The 26,710-nt window shown below is 34.4% G+C and overlaps 1 protein-coding gene across 9 annotated transcripts in view; it reads right to left on the reverse strand.

Moving 5' to 3' along the window:
• Window positions 1-26,710, reverse strand: part of Trps1 (transcriptional repressor GATA binding 1) — a 241,250-nt gene that overhangs the window by 102,957 nt on the left and 111,583 nt on the right. For 6 of the 9 annotated variants that reach the window (XM_021216718.2, XM_029547810.1, XM_029547808.1 and 3 more), the window contains one exon: window positions 6,147-6,179. The exons of the other annotated variants lie outside the window; for them this stretch is intronic. In XM_021216718.2, the coding sequence (XP_021072377.1) occupies window positions 6,147-6,179 (33 nt within the window). The remainder of the gene's footprint in view (window positions 1-6,146; window positions 6,180-26,710) is intronic. 9 annotated transcript variants of the gene reach the window in all.

Raw genomic sequence — 26,710 nt, forward strand, 5'->3', positions numbered from 1 at the left:
TTGTTAAGTAAATAAAATTTATAATAAAACAAGATTCAGAAGGTTAGTTTAAAGATAGTCTGGTACAGAAAAAAAAATGCCCGAAGGGTTCCTGTGTATCTTGCATTAACATAGTAAAACATAGGCGGAAATAGAATTAGGAAAGAAGAAACTATTCTGATAAGCATTGTTGTAGAAGATTCCCATAGTTCCCCCTTATAGAAATCTCTTAAGAGCAGAGATAGTAGACTATTTGAAATGCACAGATACAAAAGTTATCTTGTGGAGGCGGTACCCAGATCTGGTAGGACATATATGAAGAAACATGAGAGAAGCATTACTAAAAACAGGACAATTTTGTCACATGCCAAGAGCCATTTTGAAGCCAGAAGAAGTCAGCCAATACAATTGATAAAGTATAACATAGAAACAAATATAAACTTGCTCTACTATGAAAAGGTAATCAAGAAGAATAAATATAGCAAGATGAGAGAAAAGGATTATGAAATGGAAATAAACAAATGAAAATAGTGAATTATTTTCTTTATTTCTATACTAGAAATTATGTTGACCTAGGTGCATAAATCTGTAATTTGTGTTGATTTTTTCTTTCTTAAAAATACTAATTTTTATCCTAATGGTGTGCACAATTATGATGTATTTTTCTCAAAGATAGACTCCCCAAATTTAAATCTATTGGGTTCACAAAACATTAATCCATCTCTGAAATGCTAATTTAAATGGAGAAAAATACTGGGCTGCACTGAGTGTATGTATTATAACTGGAGAAAGACAATATGGCCTAGTGGTGATGATCTGAAATACGAATAGTTATGAGATTGGAAATACATGGTGATATGTTCACTGTATGTATTAGAAAGCTACAAATTAAACATTACTAAAACTCATTTTTATATATCCTTAACAAGTACACATTTTTAATATTCCTTACACATAGAAAAATATGTAGAGTTATTAATCATAGCTATAACTGACCTTATATAAACTGTTAAAGATATCTATCTTACTTGTTATTATGCATCATGTACCTGTGTATATTCCTAAAGATCAGAAAATATTTCACACATGCATTTAGCACGTCAAAAATAATCCTAAGATTGAAATTTGATTAAAATTTCTTTAATGTATAATTTAATAGTAATTTTAAAAAATACTTCTTTCCTTACTACTCTGTTGTGGTTCATTTTTCTTGTTCTTGGTTTTAACTATAATAGATTTTTTTTTTCAGAGGCAGTAAACTGGACAGTAGAAAAGCCAATAAAACCAAATGTGTCAAAAAAATAAATGAACATTCAGTCATAAAGGCGCACATTGTGCAAAGCTAAGTAAAAACACATCCTTCAAATGAATATAACCTCTTAACAATGTTCTAGGGAGGATTCATTCTTGTAAGTGCTCATTATAGTAATCCTATGAACTTAAATTTTTAATTAACTTTGAAATCCACAATGTAAATTTGAAATATGTTGTATTTAGAAATCACATTCTAGTTAAGGGGACTGGAATAACCCAAAATCTAATAAGAAAAACATAAGAATCCCTTTCAACATAATTTCGTCAGTGACATGATGTCCATTTCAATAGATGATCATTAGTCAAGAAAAATAAATAGGTAAATAAGTAACTAAGTAGCCTGAATTGCAATTTAATATGGAAGTATTTTGCTCATACCAAGGCATTAAGTGCAGAATAACTGCGAATTCAATAAAAATACAGTTATTTGACCATAAAATATAGGAAGCATGCTTTCTTATAACTTTAAATCTGAAATGTTTCTCCACTGACATGTAGATAGAATTCATAAAAACATACATTATATAATTAAAACCTAAATGAAATAAATGGGATATTAGTTAAATTTTATATGCCTTACAAATCATGATAACCTAAAGTTTAAGTTTTCATTGTTACTGTATATAGGACTAATTTTTTTTCTCAAATCTCAAAGCCTTAGGAAATTAGGCTGCTCTCATTTTACCCTGAATTGTCTTTGCTATATTGCTGACTCCTTACTAATAATCTAAGTAATATTAATATTTTCCATAAATGTTGAGTTCAAGGTAAATACTTCAAAAGAATCAAGTATTGTATTTTTCAAAATTTTAAACATTTATAAACAAAAAATAAGGACTATGATTTTCAAAATAGTATGTTGTAAAATTTGTAACTATATTTTGATAGTAATCCATGGGATTTCAAGTTCCTTTTTCATTTTGTTTAGGACAGTTAATTCAGCAAAGTAGGAAACACATCAATGCTTGAGACATTGATTCATGTCCATGCATTCATAGTGTCAATGTAATTATTACTGTTCTGTTAAATCATCAACAGAACTGGTGGAAATATTTTGAAAGAGCTGCATTCATGTATGTACTGACTTTGGCTGACAGTGTTAATTATATGGGTGGGTGGGTGTTACCCTGTCAGCTTTTCCAAGACAATTATTTCTTGGTCTAAAATTCAGAAATGATAGACACACACACACACACACACACACACACACACACACACACATCAGATAAGATCAACTAAGAGCTAGGAACAACAACAAAAATACTAAAAGGGAGCACATAGCCTCGGTGCTATCCAAGGTCATATGCCTTTCAGCCTTCTTCCTGAAACTAACTTTAGATTCTTGGTGAAAACAATGACCATGCACAAGAATAAACCACATGAAAATATGCAGGTATTAATAGTGATTTTATTCACTCATTTGGTCAAAGATATGCAACTTTTACCCCCTTCTTTATTTTGGGCATATTTTTGGACACATGCTCTTGAGATTTACACTGGGATCCCAAAACTACAAAAAAAAAAAAAAAAAAAAATCATAATTCCACAAGTTAAATTTCATACCTGGGAAAATATGGAATAAATATATTAAAATTTTTAACATAGAATTATAAACAGAAAATAATATTGTAAAACTAACTGCTATAAAAGTTTTTTAAATTGTCAATGGATTTTTTTTATTAATGCTGTTATGAAAAAGTTGCCAAACTTGGTTATGATGCAGAATAAAAATGGTATTTTGTTTTGTTCCATTTTATTTTGTTTTAGATAGAGTGGGGCTTATTTAACTGTGTAACAAAAGAATTATTTAATGATCTCAGAAAGTGTGTTTGCGTATGCTTTAAAATTAAAGTTTCTGACTTTTTATGGTAAAAAAAAAAATCTTTTTTTTTTTTTTTGATCCAAAAGAAATAATGATCCCCAATGTAGAGAGATGGATCAACAGTTAAGAACATTACCTGACATTCTAGAGGTCTCAAGTTCAGTTCCTAGCATAGATGTCAGGTTGGTCATAATTGCCTGTTGCTTCAGCTATAAAGAGTCCAATACTACCCTTAGGCATCAACGTGTATATGTTTTACATCCAAACAAATACACGTTATACACACAGACATACATAAAAAATATATTTTTAAAAGGAATTCAATTTAAATCTTAAATTTCCACTGCAATAATAAACAGGGATCTTTGACTCAAACCTGCAAGCCTAGGTCTTGTTCCTATCACTTTGCATAAAATAGTCTTGCTGTTTACTTGACTCGTTATTCATGAGCTAAGTCATTTTAAGATATGCCTTTATATTTGTCCAAATTTGAAATTCATCCTTTGGAATTACTCTTTATGTTGTTGTTGTTGTTGTTGTTGTTTTGAATATCTCACTGTAAATCCCCAAGAGCATGTGTCTGTTCATCTGCGAGAAATATAGGAGATGAAAGTCGCTTCTCTTTGATCACTGGAGGAAATCCTAAACAACAGGGCCTAAGCAAACACATTTACCTTCAGAGCTTCTGTGCCTTTCTACCTCATCTGACTCTGTTGGTGCCACACAGTGACCTACCTGCTTGCTTCTGTTCTGGTGTACAATGAGCAAATAAGCTACCTCCCCAGGAGACAGATGAGGTGAAGGGCATGACTGGCTCTGAGGCTCTCTTCTACTTCTCTATTGTTTCTTGGGGGAGACAAAACAGAAACTGAATTCTGTTGACCTCTTGCATTGATTTGCTTGTGCAAGAACAAATTCAACATGCATGAAAAAAATAGAGAAAGAAAAGAAAATGTTCAAATCTCAACCTGTGAGTGTCTGTTTGTTCTTGAAACATGCCCAAATCTGAAAAACGGAAGAGACTTCTCAGAATCTGTTTTCATCAAATTTAGAAAGGACTTTATGTTTTACTATGAGTTTTATAGTGATTTTATGGATACAGTGTATTACAAAATTGTATGGTAACATTTGAAATTCGCCTTGATATGATTTGTTATATGAATAATCAATCATATTAGTTCTAAGGATCGATCCCAGATTTCCAAGAGAGTAAATTTACTTTGAAAATTTATATGTACAGCAATTCTTTTACAATAAAAAATATAAAATTATGTAGATACGATTGTACATTTGGGTTTATATAACTTTGTATTATTATAGCTGTTTTGACAATACTGGTTTGAAAACACTATAAATATATGCCTAAATTTATTAAGGTTATCTACAGTCCTAAGAAGTATTTTCTTTTGTTTTAAAAGATTTTCCTTTGTGACTCCATAAAATAATAGATATGATCTTATATATTACAAATAATTTGGTTAGTGTGTAGGATTTAAAAATAATAAATTAGATGCCCATTCTATTGCTGCTACAACAAAATTCATCTAGTTTGTCAAGTTACACACATTTAAATGTTAATAGACAATCACAACATAGCTGCTGAAATTCTGAGTTAAATAGGGCATTGACAAATGGCCACCAAGCTATCCAATGTATGATATGCCTGTTTCTGAAGTCACCATGATGTAAATATTAAATCAAGCATATCACATATAAGTAAGATAGTGAGTGGATATTGAGTACTGAGGGCTGATTTTGCATGTGTGATACATGAATTATGGAAAACAGACTTAGGCTAAATAGCTAGCTTTGACCTTTTTCTAATATGATTAAAATTTTGTATATGAAAGAGTTACAGGGATGTTCACTGTTTAAACACATTATACAATGTGTGCTGTTGAACAAGGGGAATATTTAGCAAGGAAAAGATTTTCAAATGCTTCATAGTGAAAAATAAAAGGAAAAAGCTCAGAGCTAAGTGTGTATGAGCTATGTAAAGGCTGAGAATATTACCTATTATTCAACTTTTTTTTTTTTTTTTCCAGACGGTTTCTCTGTGTACCCCTGGCTGTCCTGGAACTCACTTTGTAGACCAGGCTGGCCTCGAACTCAGAAATCTCCCTGCCTCTGCCTCCCGAGTGCTGGGATTAAAGGCGTGCGCTACCATGCCTGGCTTCAACTTGTTTTTAATAGGAGTAAATATCGAGCTAAAAATTGTTCTGTATTAGATTTTGTCAAGTGTGTAGGCTCCATTACAAAATAGTAGGATTGAGGAAATGGGGCTAGATGCTGGGCTTCGGAACAGTGTTCTTCCCTAACATGGACAAGATCCCACTTTGGAGCTTTTGATCCCCAGTATTGGGAGGGAAAGGGAGAAGAGAGGGAGACAGGAACAAAAGAGGGGGCATAGAAAAGGAGTAAGGAAGAGCTAGAGATGAGAGAAGGGAGGAGAGGGGATAAATCTGCACACTTTGTAAATCATTAAGACAAAATTATATACACTTTTTAAAAGATCATTGTTAATATCTAAAAATGCTCCAATAGCAAAACTCAATGTCTATTCTTTATTTGTTTTTAATTCTATGCAATAAATCAGATAAAAAGGAATTTGACTTATTAGAACAAGTGTCTGTGCTTTGAATCCTTTTGTATGTCTTCCATCTTGGAAGCTCTCTAGCTCCTTATACTTATGTGTTGATTTAAAACTTTGAGCTGTTCTTTTGATTGGGAAGTAGCCAAGTTAACTGATGTCCAGTCATGTTGATTCCATTGCAATCATTCAAATCTCCTGTGATAGCCCTTTTTATTTTTCTGTTCCAACACTACATGCTCTGTTAAGGGCAAAGCAAAGATTGTACTGAGAACATTCAACCATAGCCCCTAACACACTGCTATCCTCTAGCTTTCCTTTACACAGAAACCCAAGATGAGAAGCACAAGGAACAGTGAAAGGCAGAAAGTTTAAGAAGTTGAAGGGGCTTTGATAAAAAAATCACGAAGGAGGCATCAGGGATGCCAATGTTTGACTTACCCTCCTGTTTGGTGTTCCGGAGATTGTCACAGCCTAGAAAGATGCACCATGGTAAGATTTGGGACATGTGACAGCTATGCTTTTCTTCACTAGTGTGCTTATTATGAGAACACACATGTGAAAGTTACTTTCTGTAAAATCTATGCTCTTAACACTGATAATGCAAACTCCTTGGCGAGGTGTCCCTAACTCTATACAAATGAGCTAGGAAAACCAATGAAAGACCTCTTCAGATCCATTATGGGTGATTAAATGACTCTGAAGTTCACAACCGTAATGTGTGATAAATCAAGATAAATATACATGGTTATATCAATACTTGCTAAGATAGACATGTTTCCAGTTAAGTTGTGGTGGTATAGAAGTTAGTTTCATTTTTATCCCACAACTATTAAGCTAGTTCTTCAATTAAAGTTGTAATGAATGGTTGGTCCAGTGGAAGGTGTAGGCTAATGCCAAATTCAATATATACATGTATGTATGTGTGTGTATGTGTGTACATTTTCCATTCCATTTCTAAAATAATTTTAAGAATGGAATATAAAAACAGAGCAATGCATCTATAAAGACAGTTGATATCACCACATTTTAAAGAAACAAAAGCATCAAACATCAAAGACAATTTTTGGTTAAGCTTTTCAAGAAGCTATCTACACATGGATAAATTTCAAAATTTCTTAATCATTTCTATGATTCATTTGTTAAAAATAATAAAAAAAAATAAAAAACAGATGAGAATATATCCTAACTGCTCACATAGATGTCAGTATGTGCAATAAGAGAGCAAACTTGTTCAATGGGTCATCTTATTATCAGTTTTAAAAAATAGTTGTACCATGTTAATATTTACACAATTTCTTTTAAATCAAATATTTACTTTGATAGTCTTTTCTTCACCGTTCTAACATTAGAGGCATAAAGATGTCATGCTATTTATGGTACTTTCAAGACACCTATTCAATAAAACTTATAAACAATAGAAATATAAAGTAATACAAAATGCTGAAATTATGTTACATAAAATATAATAATGCACAAATGCATTGAAATTATCACAGAGATGGTATCTTAGTCTAGGTCTAAAAAATGCTACATGACTAAGATCAGTGATCAAAGTTGTTCATTAAACTCTTTGAGTGGCTATATATTTATTTCAGAATGTACAGTCTTTTCTCTTTTTAGAAAGGTTACTGTAGCTAATTAACTAAGGAGTCATAAGTTCTCTCAGTTTTACTGTTCATAGATTATTATAACCAGTATATAAAGAATAAAAGGATTAATACTTGTTTTGAAAGCACCTGGTACATATTTATCTAAGCAACAAATCATTTACAGATACCAAAAATTGAGTATGATGGGTAATCTTCTGCTTGGTGTTTTAGCATACCCTGGATTTTTTTTTGTTGTTGTTAAAATGGATAATATTTCTCTCAACTATGTTATAAACTTTCTTATAAAGAAATTCTATGAGAAGACATATTATTGACTTAGTGCCCCACAATTTTAATTTGAAGATAATTTTGAGGAACTTCCCAACAGATACTCAGGAAGGAACTGTGCACATCATTATAATGCCAGGATAAAAGAAGGCATATTCTACCACACAGTTACGTTCATAAGCACAGACTATTATCACCCTGGTAAATGACATTCTGTGTTTAAAAGTGGTGGCGATAGTGAAGGAGGAACACAGAAGAACAATGAATGCATCCAGTATGGCTTAGTCATGGCTTAGTCGTCCTACTAGTGCACACATCTTGATCTCGTTAAAAGGTGGTGCTTCAAACAAACATAACCCAAAACAAAACAATAGTTACAGCTTTCTATTTTCAGAAAAGTTATTTTTAATGGATATGTGTGTATACACATGAACACATGCACATTTGTATGTTTGCAGAGGCGTCTTTGGAGGTTAGAAGAGATCACTGCATTCCCCAGGGTTTGGTCTTAAGTGCAATTATGAGTTAGCCTATCTGGATGCTTGGAATCACACTTGGATCCTCTGCAAAAGCAGCAAAGACTAATAACCATGAACCTTTTCTCCAGATAGAAATATTGCTTTTATTTGCCACACCTTAGAAATGAGGGAGAGAGATTAGAATTCAAATTTTAGTTAAAGATTTATATAACATTTTTATTGAGGTCTGGTGTTACACTTGACACAGTGTACTGAGATGGGTAGAGGATAACAATGGGGACTTGGTGAGTTCTCTCCTTAACCATGTGACACTGAGAAACCAAAGGCAGGTGATCTATCTTGTCAGAAGCACCCTTGCCTCAGCCCAAAAACATTTCTGTATGAAAAAAAAAAAAAAAAAAAACATGTAAGAGCAACAATTGCTCCTTTCCATTATCTTCACAATAAAACACTCATTTTAGAGATTTAGACAATCTCACATATTGATTTTTATATTGTGCCATTTTAAATTTCTTGTTTTAACTGAAAATGACCACGAATTGCCATTAATTCCTATAAGTATATAAATGAGAGGTTTTAGGACTTGATCATTAGTGTCATGAACCCCGTCACATTTTATAAGTAGAGTAGCAGCTGTACTATCTTATCAAGTATTTTAAAATCAGTATTTGCTATATATTCTACACATTGGTTTTAGCCCACTGATTTTGTTATTGGGTAACTTTTTCTCAGTTCACATATTATCTTAATTCAACTTTATAAGGAGACATTGATTTATATATTTTCAAAAAACCTTTAGAAAAGCATACTTTTAACTGAACTATAAGGAGCATATGTGATGGTACTCAGTTGTTTGGTTGTTGTGATTCTTCATAAAACAGACCTATGACTTTGGGATCCATGTAACACACTATGACCTCCACTTGATAGACACCTGCAGAGTTGCTGCCTTGGTGGAACTTAGAAATCATGTTTGAATAATTGTTCTGTTAAAGATATAACTAAAAAAGAATTCATAAGACTTCTTTTGAAGAGGAAATTTCAGGTGCAAAAGGAGATAAAGGAAAGAAATCCTTGATGAAACCAGAACTTTGAGGACAAAGCAAAGGAGAAAAATCACAAAATTAAAAGAACAATTTTCAATGTTTGTAACTACAGTCTAAGACAGACTTCAGGCAATCAATAGACGGTATACATGATTAACTTCTTAAAGTCAATTAAAGAATTGACATATGCATTTGCCTGACACTATTAACTTCATCATCGTATATGTGAAGAGAGTACTTAGTACAATAATATTGACACAACAGAAATATGGCAACAAATATTTACCTAGAACCCCTTAACCCAGCCTAGTAGTCATTAACCAGCTATGACTATTAAAATTATGGTTTACGGGAATTAGATACATTTCCCCACATTTTGTGTCTCAGTGGGAAACTTAACACAAGACTTAACAATATTTGTGTAGCAAAATTTCCCATATCGCAGAAACTTCTAACACAGAGTAAAATAGAGGTGTCTTAAAATTTGGAGCATGTTAAAGCAGCTTAACACACTCTTCACCTAAAATGGTAATGATAGTATTAGCACAGTACACACAGGGAGATAAAGTTGGGAAGGAAATATTTGTACTGTGCACTCAGGGGAGAACATGATAGCAAGATAAATCAGGTTAAAATGGAAACATACAAATGACTAAAGTACATTCTGGATCGTTTTGTTTATAGTGGTAGTGCTATAATGGACCGAGTTTCATTTTCCATTATTGAAGATCTCTGAAATACTTGGCAACAGAGCCACACAAAAATCACCAGTACTATGAACCTATGTGTGGCAAATTCCTTATTCCCAATAATGTGCTACCTTTAAAATTAGAGAAGACAAAAAATGGGATGAAGGGAGTTGTTTTGTCTAGATCAACTGGGAGATAAAGGGAGGACAGAAGAAAGTAGAGGGAAGGAGGAGAGATATGGAGAGAAAGAACAAAAAAGGAAAGAAGGAAACGAAAGGAAGAGTGTTAAGACCTGAGTGGTAACAAATATTATTAAAAATATACATCAAAACTAAAGTCTCAGCTCCATCCCTTATGTAAAAGAAGGAAATCAATAACCTGCTAAAGAGAAAACATTTATTCTATTCTAGTACGTTAATAAAAGCAACTCCCAAATTGTCCAGCATTAAATTATGTAGCAAAGAACCAAACTATTTGTTTGCACTAGCAATAAATTAGATAGTCACATGAGGATTAATTGCCAGCTGACCCTTGAAACACTGCCCAGTAGCCCAATTTTGAACACTAACTCAGACTTGGTTTCCTACCAATAAATTTTAGAAAAGAAAATGCAAATAATGTAATTCATTGAAGTGGTTCACAGTGTGAGGCTGACTTTCAACAATTTTTTTTTCCCCAGCTGCCTTCTTACCTCTGAAGTTTGTCTAGGATGCAATACTGAACACCTTCAGGGGTCCAGGACTCTTTGGAACAAATAAATATTGTGCAACGTGTGTGTGTGTGGGGGGTGTCATAATAAATTCAAATTTCATAATTAACAAGAGTTTGATGAAGAGAAATTGACAATTACATGAATGCATGGCATAAACAGATATCACAACTTCAATTTTTCAGAAAGATGCATTGTTTTTATGTTTAAGTTTCCATATTTTATTCACAAATGCACATGAGGTTTTGTCTCTGTCAAAATAGGAAACGTGAATATATAAGGACAATGGTATTTCTGAAAAAAAAATCAGCAATAATGTATTTAATTTTACATAACATCTTCCATGATTAGTATACACATACATACACACACACACACACACACACACACACACACACACACCATTGCAAGCTTAGAACTAAGAGAACAGACTAAGTTTTAAACCATCTCATTCTTTACTGAGTTTCAAATGCAGGAATGGTCAATAGTCAGTGATTTTGAAGCAGTGGTAGGCAAAGCTCCCTTTCATCAACCACTTGTCCCTTCACTTGGAAATGGACCCGAGGATAAATGACAACTAATGAGAACAGATGAGGGTACGTTTACCTGCCCAACACTCGGGATAATTTACCTCAATCAAAATGAGGCATTGGGATATTTTCTTTCAGTTGACATTACTTCTTTTGATCTGATAGATTCTGACAAAATGTTCCTGCTCTTTAAAATTCAAATGGCTACTGTTATCTGTTCTCAAAGTGTCAGAATCTGAGTAAGGCATCACCAATCAAAACTTCTCTGTTTGTTTAGCAGGAAACGGGCGGTTTTGTTTCCAACCTTCTTAGATTTCAATGGATAGATAGGTAAAACATGAAAAGATAAAACATAATCAATAGTTACAGCTTTGTTCCCCCAAAAGGGTTTAGTATTCACCTGTTGTCTTTCTTTTGCATTCTCGCTGCTCTTAGCATTATGGAGTAACTATTGCAGAAAAAAGTAAATGACTAGTTTATGTGGGCAGGCGTGAATGTGTGTGTAAACACACACACACAGAGACAGAGAGAGACAGAGAGGCACAGAGAGAAGAGGACTTTATCTGGCAAAGTAACACTCCAAGCTCTTTGCTTACATAAGTATAAAAGCATACTCTTTGCTTCCACAACTGGCTTGTATCTCTTTATAACAGGAAAATAATTTTATGATAAATAGTATAAAATGAATATTTCATGCAACCAGACAAAATATTATAATGAGAATTACACCTGTGAACCCTCTCACTGTGTCAGAGTTATAAACACAATAGTTTAACTCCAGAGGAATATGAATAACATATTCTAAATATTACTGACCCCTACCTCAATATTGCTGTGATATAGCATAATCATTTTCATCTTTACCGGTCATTATCAGTCTAACTCACAGAAAAGTTCTCCTACGATTGTAGGAGGAGAAATGAGAAAAAAAATGACAAACACCTAATTTCAAAAAAGCCCAGTGTACAAGGAGTTGTTATAGATTAATATCGTTTAACTATGAAAATGGTATACTATTAAACATAAAAGGATTCCATGGTGAGTTATTTATCATTCATTTAGATAGTTGGAGAAAATTAAATAGAATCGTAAGCGTCTTAAATGACATCATTACACATCAGGATAGAGAATGATGAGTTACTAACTCCATGAAAACAACTGAGGATAAAAATATTATCTTTGGTGATATCATCTTCCTAACTCAGAAATTTCATGTTGCGTCAACTGTAATAGCAGCAGCTTGGACAAGGTCCCTGATGCCAGGATTCTTGAAATAAGAGAGACTGACAGTTTAAGGGAGAAAATGCTTCCAGGAGAAAAGAGAGTGAAAGTTTAAGATGGTCATGGTGGTGCATGCCTAGAATCCCAGAATTTAGGAGGGAGAGGCCAGGGAAGTATGAATTCAAGATCTGATATGGCCAGGTTTTAAAATGATATCATATCAATGTATTGTGATTTTTAATTTGCATTTCCCAAATGACTGATGATGTACATTTATCAAATAATGTTCCATTTTTGTATCTCCCATGGTGAAGTGTTTTTCCAATATTTTGTTCATTTAAGACATTAGGTTGCTTGCCTTATTGTTGTGTTTTAAAATGTGCTTTACACCGTATGTGAGTATACACTTATTTTTTGTGGTCTAAAACTTTTTCACCAAAACAAATTCAAGATCATCATTGACAATAGAAGAAAAGAAAGCAAAGAGGAAAGGGAAGAAAAAAGGAAGACAGAGCAGGGAGGGTGGTAGATAAAGAAGGAGAGACATAAGAGGGGGAGAGAGGACAAAATGTAAAGAATGATGCAAAGAGCAGAATTCATTGGATTGTTAGGAAAGAAGGGCTGAAAGACTCCTGCAGAAATCAGGGTCCCACTGGTCACTGAGAAAGCAAAGTAACTTCCATTCCTGTGTCCCCCTGGAATAGAACTGAGTTGAAGAAGCTTTTCAATAAAGCAGAAGAGATTGAGTATGAAGAAAATGATGTTTAGAATTAGAGAACCTAGAAAAGTAGAAACACACCCAAAGAGTTTTGAGGAGAGACAGAGACACAGAACAGGGATGGGGGAAGGAGGAGAGGTGGAGACGGGGAGGGGGGAGGGAGAGAGAGGGAGGGAGAGAGGGAAAGGGAGAGGGAAGGGGAGGGAGAGAGAAAGAGGGAGAGAGGGAGGGAGAGAGAGAGAGAGAGAGAGAGAGAGAGAGAGAGAGAGAGAGAGAGAGAGAGAGAGAACTAAAAAATGACTAATAAAATAAAGACCAAGAAAAATTGTTAGGTATGAATGGAGGTCTAGACAGAAATGAAGGTCATGAAGAGCTAACAACAGATCCACTGTGAAATGCTTCTTGAAGAGATGAGTGTGACTAAAACCAAGGGTAAATGGACAGTGGGAAAGGACACTTCTGACTTCTTGTTGTTAAGGAAGTGTGGTGAAGGGTGAAGAAATCTGAGGCATTCCTGGCCTGTGAGTAGCTGGAGAGGTTTATGACTCCTGACGTCACAGACACCATTGAGAAATCCGGGGAAAGATTCTGAGAGTCAGATGAGTGTGTGCATCTACCCACAGATTGCTTAAGTGCAGCTGAGGTAGTCCACATTCTCAGTGTTTGATCTTTATTTTTAAAACTAGCTGCACCTAGCCCAGTGTGCATAAAGCAATCCCACCTAGTCTAGACAGAAGTTGTAATCAAGTTACTTTGAACGTTTTACCATACATGGTAACAATGAATGGAATATTTAGAAAAGAAAACGTGTAAGTCAGAGACCAGGTGGTGGTGATTCACCGCTTCAGAGCATATTTTCAGTCATGCTTCAGTAAAGTTTAATTCTACACTATTATATTTTGACCATTTTGATCAGGCTTGAGGCATAATGACAAAAGTATTGTTAAGATTTACAAGACAAGCTATTCCGCAGTAACAGCTAGAGAACGCTTCAATTGCAGATGGTATGTTGGGCTGTGTTCATAGTGAGACCGCTCCAATAATCAAGCTATGGAAAGTACTACATGAACATGTGCATATGTGGAATCTAAACGAAGCCAGTCTCAACATGTCAAGGATATACTGATGCTGAAGAGAAGATGAGAACCCAGAGTTGAGGGGATGCTAGACAGGAAGATTTCTGACATAGAGACTAGCAAATATTTGAGAATACAAAGACATTTAGCCTTTGCAAACAAAGGTCACAGCATATACATGTATAAGTGTATCATAAGCAGCCATTTTAAAAACATATCAAGATACATTTTAAAAAGCAACTTCATAATACATTTACATTTAAAAGTATCTTCTGGCTTAAAATTTTAAGGAATGAGGTGGCTGTTTGTTAATATATTATAAATGGAATAATAGCAGCCCCATCCACACAAGAATATGCTGTTGTGAAGTGTATTTTATTGAATGATGCTAACCTCCACATGCTTTCTAGCCTGTGTGTGAATAGAGGACCCACTCTGCACAATCTTTTGATAAAGTATTCATGTAGCACATAAAGAGCACCTAAAAGGCCTGTCAAATGCTGAACAGCTAACTTGATTCTTTTTTTTTCTATAAACGCATGCTTCCAGAAGACTATAAACTAAGTTGAAATGCTTAAGCATGGAAACATAAAACAATCGATCCTCATAAAATTTGAAACCCAAAGTTTATTATTATTGTTATTATTTATATATCTCTTTGAGTGAATTAAAAATGAGTATGGGTGCCTTTGGACATAAGAAAAATTATCAGATCACTTAGAATTGGGATTATAGCAGGTTGTAAGGCTCCCTATCAAGTCTGGGAACAAAATGCAAGGTCTCTGAAAGAGCAACAATAGATACTAACTGCTAAGCATCTCTGCCAGTCCTACAACCAGTATATTAAAGGCTAAGTAAGTGTTTCCGAAAACCTATGGACCTATTTTCCCTATGATATCAAAAGTTGATTTTCTGTCATCAATTAAAGTTGTCATTTGAAATTCAAACTGAAAGTCTTTCCTTATTTGCTTACAGTGTCACAAATAATAGTGTCTGTGGAGTTTTAAGCAAGAGAAATAGCGAGTTTTATAATATTATTTAGTTCTTTTTAAATTTATAATGTTTTGGGAGATTTCTTGCTGCCTTCCTTAAAAGATTGTATTAAGTTTTAAAAACTCAATTGAAAATTTTTAAAGAAAGTCACAAGATGGTCATTAGTCCAGACTTCTGCCTCACCTCCTTTACATACTTCTTCCTGTTAGGTTTTCAGGTCTTCAATTTTGTTCTTTTAATGCTTCCAGAAAATGACCAGTAACAGGACTAGGAGGGGAAAAACAAAAACCACTCGAGGAACAAGTGTGACTTTGTCAGATCTCTAGGACCCAAGGTGAGAAGAGAAAAGCTACTTAGTAAGTTGCCGTCTAACCTTCAAACATACATGGTGGCACCCACACCCCAAACAAAAACAAGGACATAGTAACAGAACCTAGAGACTACTGGCAAATAATAATACTTCCGGCTCAAGGGTTTCATAATTAATTTTGTGAGTGATGAATAGGCCGCTTGCCACTACACATAAACTCAGTGATGATATTGTTTCCAACATTTGCTAAAGCTGAACTCTAAATTATAAAATTGGCTTGTATTCAAAGAATGAATCAAATGAGCCAATCAATTGAAAGCATATATATATATATATATATATATATATATATATATATATATATGTAGTAGAAAACATACATACTTGCATAATGTGATTGAGTTAACCTTAGATTTTCAACACTTATTTTAAAACTACACTAGGCTATCAAAAATGTAGTTTCACCTTATTGTGAAGTACCACTTCCCCAATTTACAACAAACCCATTTACATCAGATCTTTGTGTTAATAGCTCATTCCCTTATTATAACTAATACAAAGCAGAAGTCTGGCTGGGTTTCATGGCTCTCTATCATCAACCAGGAGATACTACTGTGCCTCTTTGTCTCTATCATACTGTCTCTACATACTATCTTCTAACTTCAAGGGAAGTTTCAGCCATTCTTGTTGGTGACAAAAAGCTGTGATTTGAACATTTTAGCCACTTAGAAAATGTTAATATAAATTTAAAGGTAAATATGTTATATTAGAGGGCTCTTCCTTTTATTCCATTTAAGTAGAGCTACAACTCAATTTTGGAGCAATGTTTCTTTGCTTTGACATAGAACCCATGTCATGATCATGAGCAAAACACTTTTCCTTTGCAATTGATGGGTTTCCCTCTTTGTAGGTAAATATAGACTGTATTAAATTTTGGATTTGCTGACTTCTAATTTATTTATTTATTTATTCATTTATCTTTTGGTTTTTCAAGACAGGGTTTTTCTGCATCTCTGTATAGCTCTGGCTGTCCTGAACTCACTTTGTAGACCAGGCTGGCCTCGAACTCAGAAATCCACCTGCCTCTGCCTCCCAAGTGCTGGGATTAAAGGTGTGCACCACCACGCCCAGTATCTTTTAAGCTAATATGGAAGTTGACTTCAAATATTTTGAAACTTTAAAAGCCTTACATGGTTAGGTTCTTTTTCATTTTCAGAAAGCCTATCTAGCGAACATCCCTTAAAAATCAGTCATAATTGTGGTTTGTTCTATTTATTATATAAAATATGTTTCGGAAGTATACATTTAAAGGATAATGAAAATGAAATATTTAAAGACACTCAAAATTTTAAAAGGAACTCTTGTCTGTAGGGAATTTGTAGAAGTTTCACTAATCACCATTTAAAAAAAATCTTAATAAAACTAAGCTATTCAATTGTATATAAAAATTCACTGGAGAATAAATATGAGGCAGAAAATGCTTAAATAAGTCTGTGGAGAGGAATTATGCAAATATCATTTAAGCCCATGATTGTTACTTATAGAAAAAAATACCTTCTTAATCTATTTTGAACTACCAGCTCTTTTACTACTCAGTGCCCTCACATTTTCGAAAAGATTTTAACACAGGAAAAATACAAGTGTGGGACATTGTAATATAGTAAAATATAGATGTAACCACTTGAATTGTTTACCTATCTCCTCATAATTTTTTTCTTTTTCTTTTGTTTTTATTTTTTAGAAGAACATCCAGGCAATTTGTAACCTGAATGATTAGGTAACAGAGCTTCCTTTGAGTAACTTAAAATCAGGACCTTCCTTACTTCCACTTTGTTGTTGGCTTAGTCTTCCTTACATTGTACAATGCTAATATGTATACCTCCAGGCTAATCACTTGAATCTATGCAGACTGCTGGGGGTGAACCACAAAACACACCACCGTAAGCGGCAAGGCTCTGGTGATCAGGAGGTTAAAAACTCCCCATCAGCAGGAAAGGAGAATTCTTACTTAACTCAGTGGTACAAATTATTTCCAGGTGGTGATAATTATCACTTACGGTGTTTGATATTCTGGACTTCGCATCTAAATTTAAACTTGACAAGTTAAACTTTTCATCGTGTGCATTTTCCCATAATCTCTCAAAGGCCAAAGACAAGGATAGACGGATTAGTGATGGGTGAAACCAATTCCACCCAAAATGGCAACACTTAATTACAAGCCTTGTTGTTTATAATTAACTGTGTAAATCACTAACTTGAAAGTTTCTTTTCAAAGTATTTAAAACCAACTCTTTTCCCAGGGGGATTTAATACTGTATATTATTACATACTTAAGTATTATTTTGTTTGCTTGAAGAACAAGATGTGCAAATGACACATTTAACTGACAGTCTTGCCAGCAAATTTGGAAATTTGTCATTAACTGCATTACTGGCTCGATTCCTCAGGGCTGTATTTTAGGACAGTCAAATTATTTTTAGTGGGGATCTAGTTTATGAAGGCCTTTTTGAAAAACACAAAAATGAAGAGCGCCTTTGTCAGCTATCATCAGGGAAGCTCCCTTCTGCAGCAGAAGGGAGCAAATGCAGAGATCAGAGGGCAGGCAGACACTGTACTAAGGTGACACCTTGGTACACAGCCATAAAAAGGATGTCACTAGTAAATCCCTCCTTTCAGGGATCAGGAAACCCTGTGGAAGGGGAACTAAAAGGATCAGAAGAGCTAGAGGGCATGGAGAACACCAGGAAAACCACACCCTGTAAATCCACAAGAGCAAAGCATACAGGAATGCAGAGACTGAGGCAGCACTGGTCTGCACCACAGGGGGCCCTGATGTAGAAAGGAGAAGTGAACACACGCCAATCCCTAGCCCAGAAGCGATCTTCCATTGATAAACCACTTGCAAATGAAAAGTTTAGTTTCCACCAGCAGAGTCTCGCTGGGGAGCCAAATTACTCTTAAGTGTATAGGCTTCATGCCCAAAAGTAGATGGCCGACAGAGAGTGAATTTAGTGGCATCTTTGGAGATTCCTAGTCTCATTTTATTGTAGCAGGATTTTTCTTTTCTTAAAATTCCATCATATTGTCTTTTATTTTATTGTATACATTTATTTCCGATGTCTTTTTACTCTACAACTCCTTTGCTTGTGTCTTCAAGTTTAGTGATTCTATGAGACTCCTGAGTGAATGAGTTGGACTCCTTTTCGAGTGCCCTATCTTGGACTGTTATATTTCTTTATATTCCTGACTATTTCCTTAGTTAACTTTTGTTTTATCTTATTATATTTCATTATTGCCCCTTCAAGCCTGTTTTCTAATAAGAGACAGAAAAGAGGTAGATCCAGATGTACGGGGAGGAAGGGAGAAATGTGGCAGAGTAGAGAACGGGAAAGACATAACCAGGATATATTATCTGAGGGAAAAATATCCATTTTCAAAATAAAATAAAATCAAAGGTGTAAATAAAAAGAAAAGGAAAGGAAAATGTACATGGTAAAGATGCAGAATGCATCATACCTAAGTCATAAGTTTTTGTTGTTGGTTTGTTTTTATTATTGGGTTTGGGTTTTATTGGTTTTTGGGTTTCGGTTGGTTGGTTGGTTTTGGTACCATCTTCAGTACTTACAATATAAACATAGGCATTATAATATCATCCAGCAGATCAGCAAATATTGAGGGAAAATAATATGTGCTCAGTGGAGTGACTGAATTCCTGTCTTTGTACTGACATGGGAACAGAATGTCTAAGTGTTGATGAAGAACAAAACAAAAAAATACAATTACATTGCTTTCAGACATACTAACTTTATAACCTACATCTGATGACAGTGAAGACATGTTATACGCCAAACATCATCTGAGTAGAAGAATTTTTCATGACATCTATGATTTGAAAGTATCGCCAAAACTCCAACTGCTACAAACTTTGTCTCTAATAGCAGCAGTGTTAGGGACATTCTCTGAAAGATATTTGACTCTCAGGGGACATCTTTCATCTGACACTAATGTTGCTTAACACCAGGAAGTAATTGGTTTAAAGTTTTCTTCCAAGCAATATATAAATGTTATAGGGAATTTCCAAGAATACTTTATGAAATATGTACTATTCCTGTCTTTAAAAAACCAAGATTATTTAAATGACTGTCAGTAAGCAATTTTTGAGAGTAGAGAGTATCAATTTGAGAAAATTTAGATGTGAGTATTCAAATATATCTTCTGAGCTGCATTCATTAGTCTCTGATTAATATTTAGAATCAGAAATTTTATATAGATTATATTATGTATTAGATGCCAAATGAATTCTAAAGTCCCAGTTAATATTTTTTTAGTAATAATAGAGGAAAAAATAATAATTCTATATCACACAGGATTCATCTGAGGGACAGAAAAATATAATGACTCTGCATGGCCACTAAGCAAGTATGCAGTAGTAGATCTAGAGTCTAAACTCCACTCTTATGCATCTAAATTTTTACATCTTTCAACAGCTGTCAACACAACATCAAAAACTATAAATTATTCACTTACTGTGCCAGTTTGCATCAAAAGAAGCCACAAGGAAAAGAAAACATAGACATACATGCAGTTGTTAAAAATTACTAAAAATATCATATCCTGTTACATTTGACAAAACGTTAGGGCCTAAAAGGAGTTTTCTAGTCCCTGATTTGTAGTTTCATTAGGTAATCTTTCTTGAGGACCTGCACTGTCAAAGGTACTGGAAATACAAATAAATATATAGGTCTGTCAGCAACTAGACAATTATGACATAGTGTGAAGTTTATAGCAAAAGCTACTGACATGGCTACAAATAAAGATGAGTAGCTCGTTCATGATCACTTGGATCAATTCAATTTTAATCTGTAGTTCAACCAAACCCTGTACCCTAAGCCAATATTTGAGCTTCATTGACTTCACTGTTCTTACTTCCAAACTCTCCCAGTGCCTTCCTTTGGCCATTTTTGATTGATTGTGCTATATGCTTAGGGAGACTCAATGAGCTAACATCCAACATCAGTAGGTGTTTCCTTCAGAGCCTTTGCAGAGAGCATGCTACTACTAAAAGATGCTTAGGCATCACTTGGCAAGAGGACCCTTCACGTTCCACATGCCACCTCTTGATGGCAAGACCCTTTCTATTCTGCAGATGATCAACCAGAACTCCGAATTTAGAATTCAGAATCTAGTTTTATTTTTCTAAGATTATAAAATCTGTTATATAAAAAGGATGCTAATATGTCTCTATACAAAACAGCAAAAGGAAAACCTAAATATCACCAACGCTTTACACCGCCCAAATGTTGCAATCAGAAGGGGATGTGGCTAGAAAGAAAATGCAGCGAGGCATTGCTCAATACTGTGGGCTGTGTTAAGGTTCTCATAGCTGTAACAGAAAATGAAGGAGAAAAACTATTAACGACACATAATTCTGTTATAAGAGCCATCCTAAACTGAACCATAATAGAATGAATTACAGCAGAAACAAAAAAATTCAGTTTGGATTTCCCAGCCACAAGTGATAACCTTGAAGGTTTGAAAAGGAGTTTGTATCATAGTCTTGAACTCTATTTACAATTCATACCAACAGTTGCTGGATCAAGTCGGTTAACTAGAAAGTAAGTTTAAATTCAGTAAGTTTAAACTACAAAATATGTCACATGCACTAGCGTCCATTTTAATTCATTCCTGTATTGATTTATGCAATGACATAGTAAGTAATTATGCTATAAAATATATTTTTGGCCCCTCCAAGTTAATGGGCCTATTCTAAGTTGTCTTTCTAAAAAAATTCTTAGTTTGATAATTAACGTGATCCATTTTTCACTATATCTTTCTGAAACCTTGATGTTTTAGTCATTAAAGAATGTTCTTTCCATTATCAAATTCTTACATTTTATAATATTTAATTCATTAATGTTGATTATGATCATAAATTTAAAAACATGACAAATTTGGAACATTCTCCACAAACGTACATTCTTGGTAATCAAACAGGTCAGTTTAATGTAAGTTTATGGATATGAATGTAAGTTAGTGTTTCTGCATATGTATACATATATCAGAGTAGAAAATGAACCCTACTCTCTAAAGGGCTCACTGTGCCATGGACATTGAGACTAGGGTCTAGATACTATGAGATAGATGGAGAAGGTTAAGAGGTTTGTTTGGGTTTGTTTGTCTTGGTTTGGTTTTGGTTTTCTTTCCTGTATGGTGTTTCTATCCATCAGTCTTTCTTAGCATAACACAAATTCTGAAATTGCATCCATTGAAATCCATGCATTCAATATACATTAATGATTTTCACCATGGCCTACTTATGAACAGAAAGCTATAATGAATCATTATCCCAATTCAACCAATTTGGCAACAGAATGCTAATACAACAGAAACTTTGAAAAAGTAGCTTCTACATGTCAATCCACGCCCCCACATTTGAGTAATTTATTTGTGCTCTAAGATGAAAACTGGACCATTAGGAAAACAAAGTAGGTGCAGAAGTCAAGTGTGGCACTTGAGAACACTAGAGCTCTTTAGGGCTCATAGTACATGGCTGTCTCCTGTCTGGAAGCCAGTCTTTATTACCCTCATTCAAGCTCCACATCCTCCTTTGTCAAATGAGACGAAGGACTAAGAGTGCATTTATCATGACATATTTTTGATTCTGATAAGACATTTTCTTCCAAAGCACATTCCATTTTAAGATTTACTTGACATGTATTACCAAAATTGTTGATTATAACAGTATACTTATCAAGTGTGTTTTCAAGCATGAACCCAAAATGGAAAACACTGAACTGAATTATATAAGTAACAAATACCAAAGGACACAGGAGCCCTATAGCGCTTTGCCATAGCCACTATACAATAGAATTCCTTTTCCATATATAGAACAATGTGCCATGTAGTCTCTGCAGATGATATTAGCGGTGATAATGCCAGTAAAGAGTTCAGAAATACAAAGTTCAGAAGCTGAGCCAATACTGCACTTGTAATTTATCACAGCATAGCACAGGCTTACTATTGCAATCTACAATTTACCATGTTGGCAATTTACAATTCAAATGAGTCCTTCCTTTGTCAGAGAACGGACTATGCTATACACAGTCGGTGTGACACAAAAATGTCTGGTCAGTTTCATTTTAAATGCATGCTTTATTTGGTAATGTTACCTAATTACTATCATTATTTTTACTGTTTGTGGTGACAATATTTATCAAGCAAAATGTAATTTGGAATCCTTCCTTTCACCCAAACCTAATTCATTTCCTGACATTTCGAAATATTCATGTCCTGATTAGACATATTATGTCTTTAAAGCTGTAATACTGAGATGATTTATTTATTTCTTGGAGCAGTGTTAAACAAATACTCTCTAAAGGGAAGGAAGAAGAGAAAATATGAAGTCCTTTCCAAGAGTGGAAAAAAATACAAAAGAAAAAAAACAATAAATCTGAAGAGATGAGCAGAGAGGGCGGAAGCCAGGTTTAGGCCTAAGGAAAAGGATTTAGGCGCCAGCCACTCCTAAGTTTGCAACCTGCATTTAGATTCTGCTTGCCCACTGTGGCCAATGGGGAGACTCTTAACTCACTTGCATCAATTTCCATATCTGTAAAATGGGGATGATACCCCCCTCCCAGGCATGTGGTGAGAATTAATTAGTGCTTGTGAAACGCTTTGAAGATGAAACAGGCTGTATAAGTACTAACTATTATTATTATGAGAGAACTGTCAAGTGCTATAATTAAACAATCTTAAGTCCTACAATATGACCTACTCCAAAATAATCACGGTTCCAGGAGAAAAAAAACGCACAAGCCTTAGCTTTCTTCTCTCTGTGGACTAACAAAAGCTGGTAGGAACCCAGCACCCAGGGATTTCCCAGTGCAGTTAAGTGGTGAATGCACATTCCCCTTAACCTCAACTCACACAATGGCATGAAGGCATAAGGACAGGTTTAAAGTAGCTTAGTGTCCACAGGGATAAAGAAGCCCAAAGGTCAGAGGAAGAAAAGACTCCAGACATTCTCAACTATACCAGACACGCACAGGGAAAATAAACAAGTCGGGATGCTGTTTCCACTGCCTTGAGGACCAGGAAAGGGTGTGTGGAACTGAAGCCCTCCATAGCCTTTGCATCCTGGTGGCTTTGAAGACTTGCTGCCCCCCACACCCAGTCTCAAGTTTTAATCCATCTTCTTTTTCTCAATTGAGAACTGACTGAGATTTCAAGGGAACCCTGAACATTCCCTCGCAGCCCTGTGTGATTTGTCTTCTGAAAGAACCAACTGGTTAATTCCTGCCAACCCTTAACTCTTTGACTTCATTTACATGTGCACAAAAGAGAAAGATTTTTTTCAAGAATGAATGTTTAAAAATCTTGACACTATCTCGTTAGCAACTGAAAAGGAAACTGTTCCTATTATCTTCTTTCTCTAATATTTACTTTAGGAACTTGCTCAAAACAAAATCTACCCTTTTGTCCACAAGATGAAGGCCAATTAAGATAAACCAAAACCAAAATGGTAGCTCCAAATGAGTAAGAATCTACCTCAATTTAGTGTGGATTTCAATAATAGGTTTATCAGACTATAAATAATTCATAAATCTTACCTAGTCCTTAGTAAACCTAAGTTAGGGGATTTAAAGTAGAGTTACTCTGAAATCACTATGCCCTACAGCTCATGTTTGCTTAACATGGTAATGCCCATATGTACTATAATTAAGTATTAAATGTAAATGTCCTGCATAGGACAGAGTTTTCACATTGTTACTGATGGATAATTCATCAACACAAAATGAAGACAATAAAATCTAAACATAGAATTTAATTCTCTTTGGATTACTAGGAAATAAACGGACTCTGCAGATCACTAGGAAAACGTTTTAAAATCAACAAAGCTGAATGTAGGTAGCAATGTCTAAGAAGACAGTGGTGGATCGTTCACAGGAAACATCTGTTGAATTTTGGTCTCAGCTCCTCACAAATGCCTATTTGACTGAGGCAGCCATTTACTTACTTAGGCCTCAAATCTTTCTTCAGAAAAAAACGGGAATTTTGGCCTCTACAGGATCATTTTGAAGATTTCATAACTTAACATATAAAACTCTTGGCCAGGAAGAACAACATGGCCTATAAGCGAGGGTTGGAGTCAGTAGTTAGGCCTGCCTTGCTGGCATCTGTGCAGATACCACCTGAAATGATAGCCAAGACTTCAGGGTGGCAAGAATATCTTCTAATTACACCTCAAAAAGTTACATTGTATTGATTTGCTCTACAAAAATTACCAGGTATGCAGAAGGCTATGAAAGTCCATTTAGTGGTTAATCAGACCACCACAAAGCTCTTTATAGCCAAATGAACCAAAGCACAAGGCTTTGAAAGAAATTAATGTTCACCAATGCTTTCTGCATCAGTGGTAGCTAAACTCCATCTATTATTTAATTAATGATGGATGTATCCTCCAGTGCAACTGGTATAGGATTCTGACATATGCTTTTAAGTATTTTTAAATTTTATTAATTATTATTTTTTTAATTTTCATTATTATTATTAACCTTTTGGGTTTTTTGGAGACAGAGGTCATTTATACCAAGGCTGTCCTACAATTCTCTATTTAGTTGATGGTGATCTTGAACTCCTATTTCTCTTTCTACTTCACCAGTGCTAGGATTATAAGTGTGTAACAAACCCTAGGGTTGAAACTCACTCTCTATGAAATGTTACTGTACATGGTCTTCAGATTTCATAACTAACTAGAACTAAAAGGAAAAGAGGAACAGAGACATGAAGGACAGAGCAAACAAGAACATGTTGGGCCATTTGACCATGCAGGTGGCTGATGGATAGGTTAGGGTACATTTCTTATTTAAACACCTTGATTTCTAGTGTCTTTTAAACTATCCTATATATCGACATGTTTATCATCTGTATCACTTACATTAGTATTTAAAATGGACTCACCCCCATTATTAAACAGGATCCTTCTTGCTGTTTTTCTTTCTTTTCTTGAGATAGAAGTTATCACAAGATAAACATGGTAATAACCAAAAACATTAATAAATAACTGTAGCATGCTATGATCTATGGCTCAACAGTGTTTTCTTCTGCTGCTGCTAATGTGGTAACCTGAATGATTATGCATCATAAACTAGGCTGCTCTTCTCTCTGTGGTCAGCATATTAGGTTGGTTGCTCAAAAAGTGTAATAATTAGTATGTTTTTAGATACTTGATTGTTTAGATACTACACATTCTCTTTTCAGTAGAATGGAACATTGGACATTATTTTTTCCCTTTTATTTATTTATCTTGTTATAATAAACATCAAAATAATTCCAAATGTTCACCGATAGCAATATTAAATACATGTAACCATTTGAAACTAAAATAAAAATAGTCAGAGAGAACGAACCATAATAGCTACTGTAGTATATATAATGTTTCCCTTCATTTAAATAAATACATTAATATAAATATTTACATATGAACAGTATACACGATATATGTTCCAAATCATGTTCAATTATTATTATTTGTATTGAAGAGTAAACTGGTTTTACAAATTGCTATTTGGTTTTTCAAAACTGAAAAGTAGTATGTTTTCAGTAAAGGTGCATCATAGATATGAGAGAGAAAGAGTTTTCAGTGTTTAAGTGAACGTTTCCAGAATGCTGCTTTTTTAAAAAATATGCTCAAATTATGCATGGCTACGAGCTTCTGATATAAGGAGGCACTTGTCAGTTTGGGCAAAGCAGTTTGGAGAGCTGTTTGTTGTTTTGATTGCAATAAGCAATCCATTCCTTGCTTTAAATTCCCTTACATTTATACACAGAGCAGGAGCTCCTTCTATATACAGGTTGGTTAAAACCAGGCATATGCTCATAAGCACAGACAAAAAGAACTTATCAAATCATTCTGAGCTGGCATCCGACCCTTGTATTCATTTCTTCACAAAGCTAACTTCAAATGCTTAAACAATAAAACTGACATTAGACTCACTGGTCAACTATATTTAAAGTTTATCACTGACAGTAATTTCCTAGAAATTTGTTCTTAATCTAGCCTCCAAATTACGGGAAGTTTACTTAATTTTACTTTTTAATTATATTAAATCATTAAAAAGTCTCATCAAACAGCAAGCCCTTAAAAGATGTTTTTATTACCCATAATTTACCAAATCAACTTTCTATGCATCACTTTTTATTTTTAATCAGAAGGAAAGACCAAATATTCTGCTATTCTCTCTCTCTGTCTGTCTCTGTCTCTCTGTCTCTGTCTCTCTGTCTCTGTCTCTGTCTCTGTCTCTGTCTCTCTCTCTCTCTCTGTCTCTCTCTGTCTCTCTGTCTCTCTCTGTCTC

Source organism: Mus pahari, chromosome 17 (genome assembly GCF_900095145.1).
Source record: "Mus pahari chromosome 17, PAHARI_EIJ_v1.1, whole genome shotgun sequence".
Classification (NCBI taxonomy): domain Eukaryota; kingdom Metazoa; phylum Chordata; class Mammalia; order Rodentia; family Muridae; genus Mus; species Mus pahari.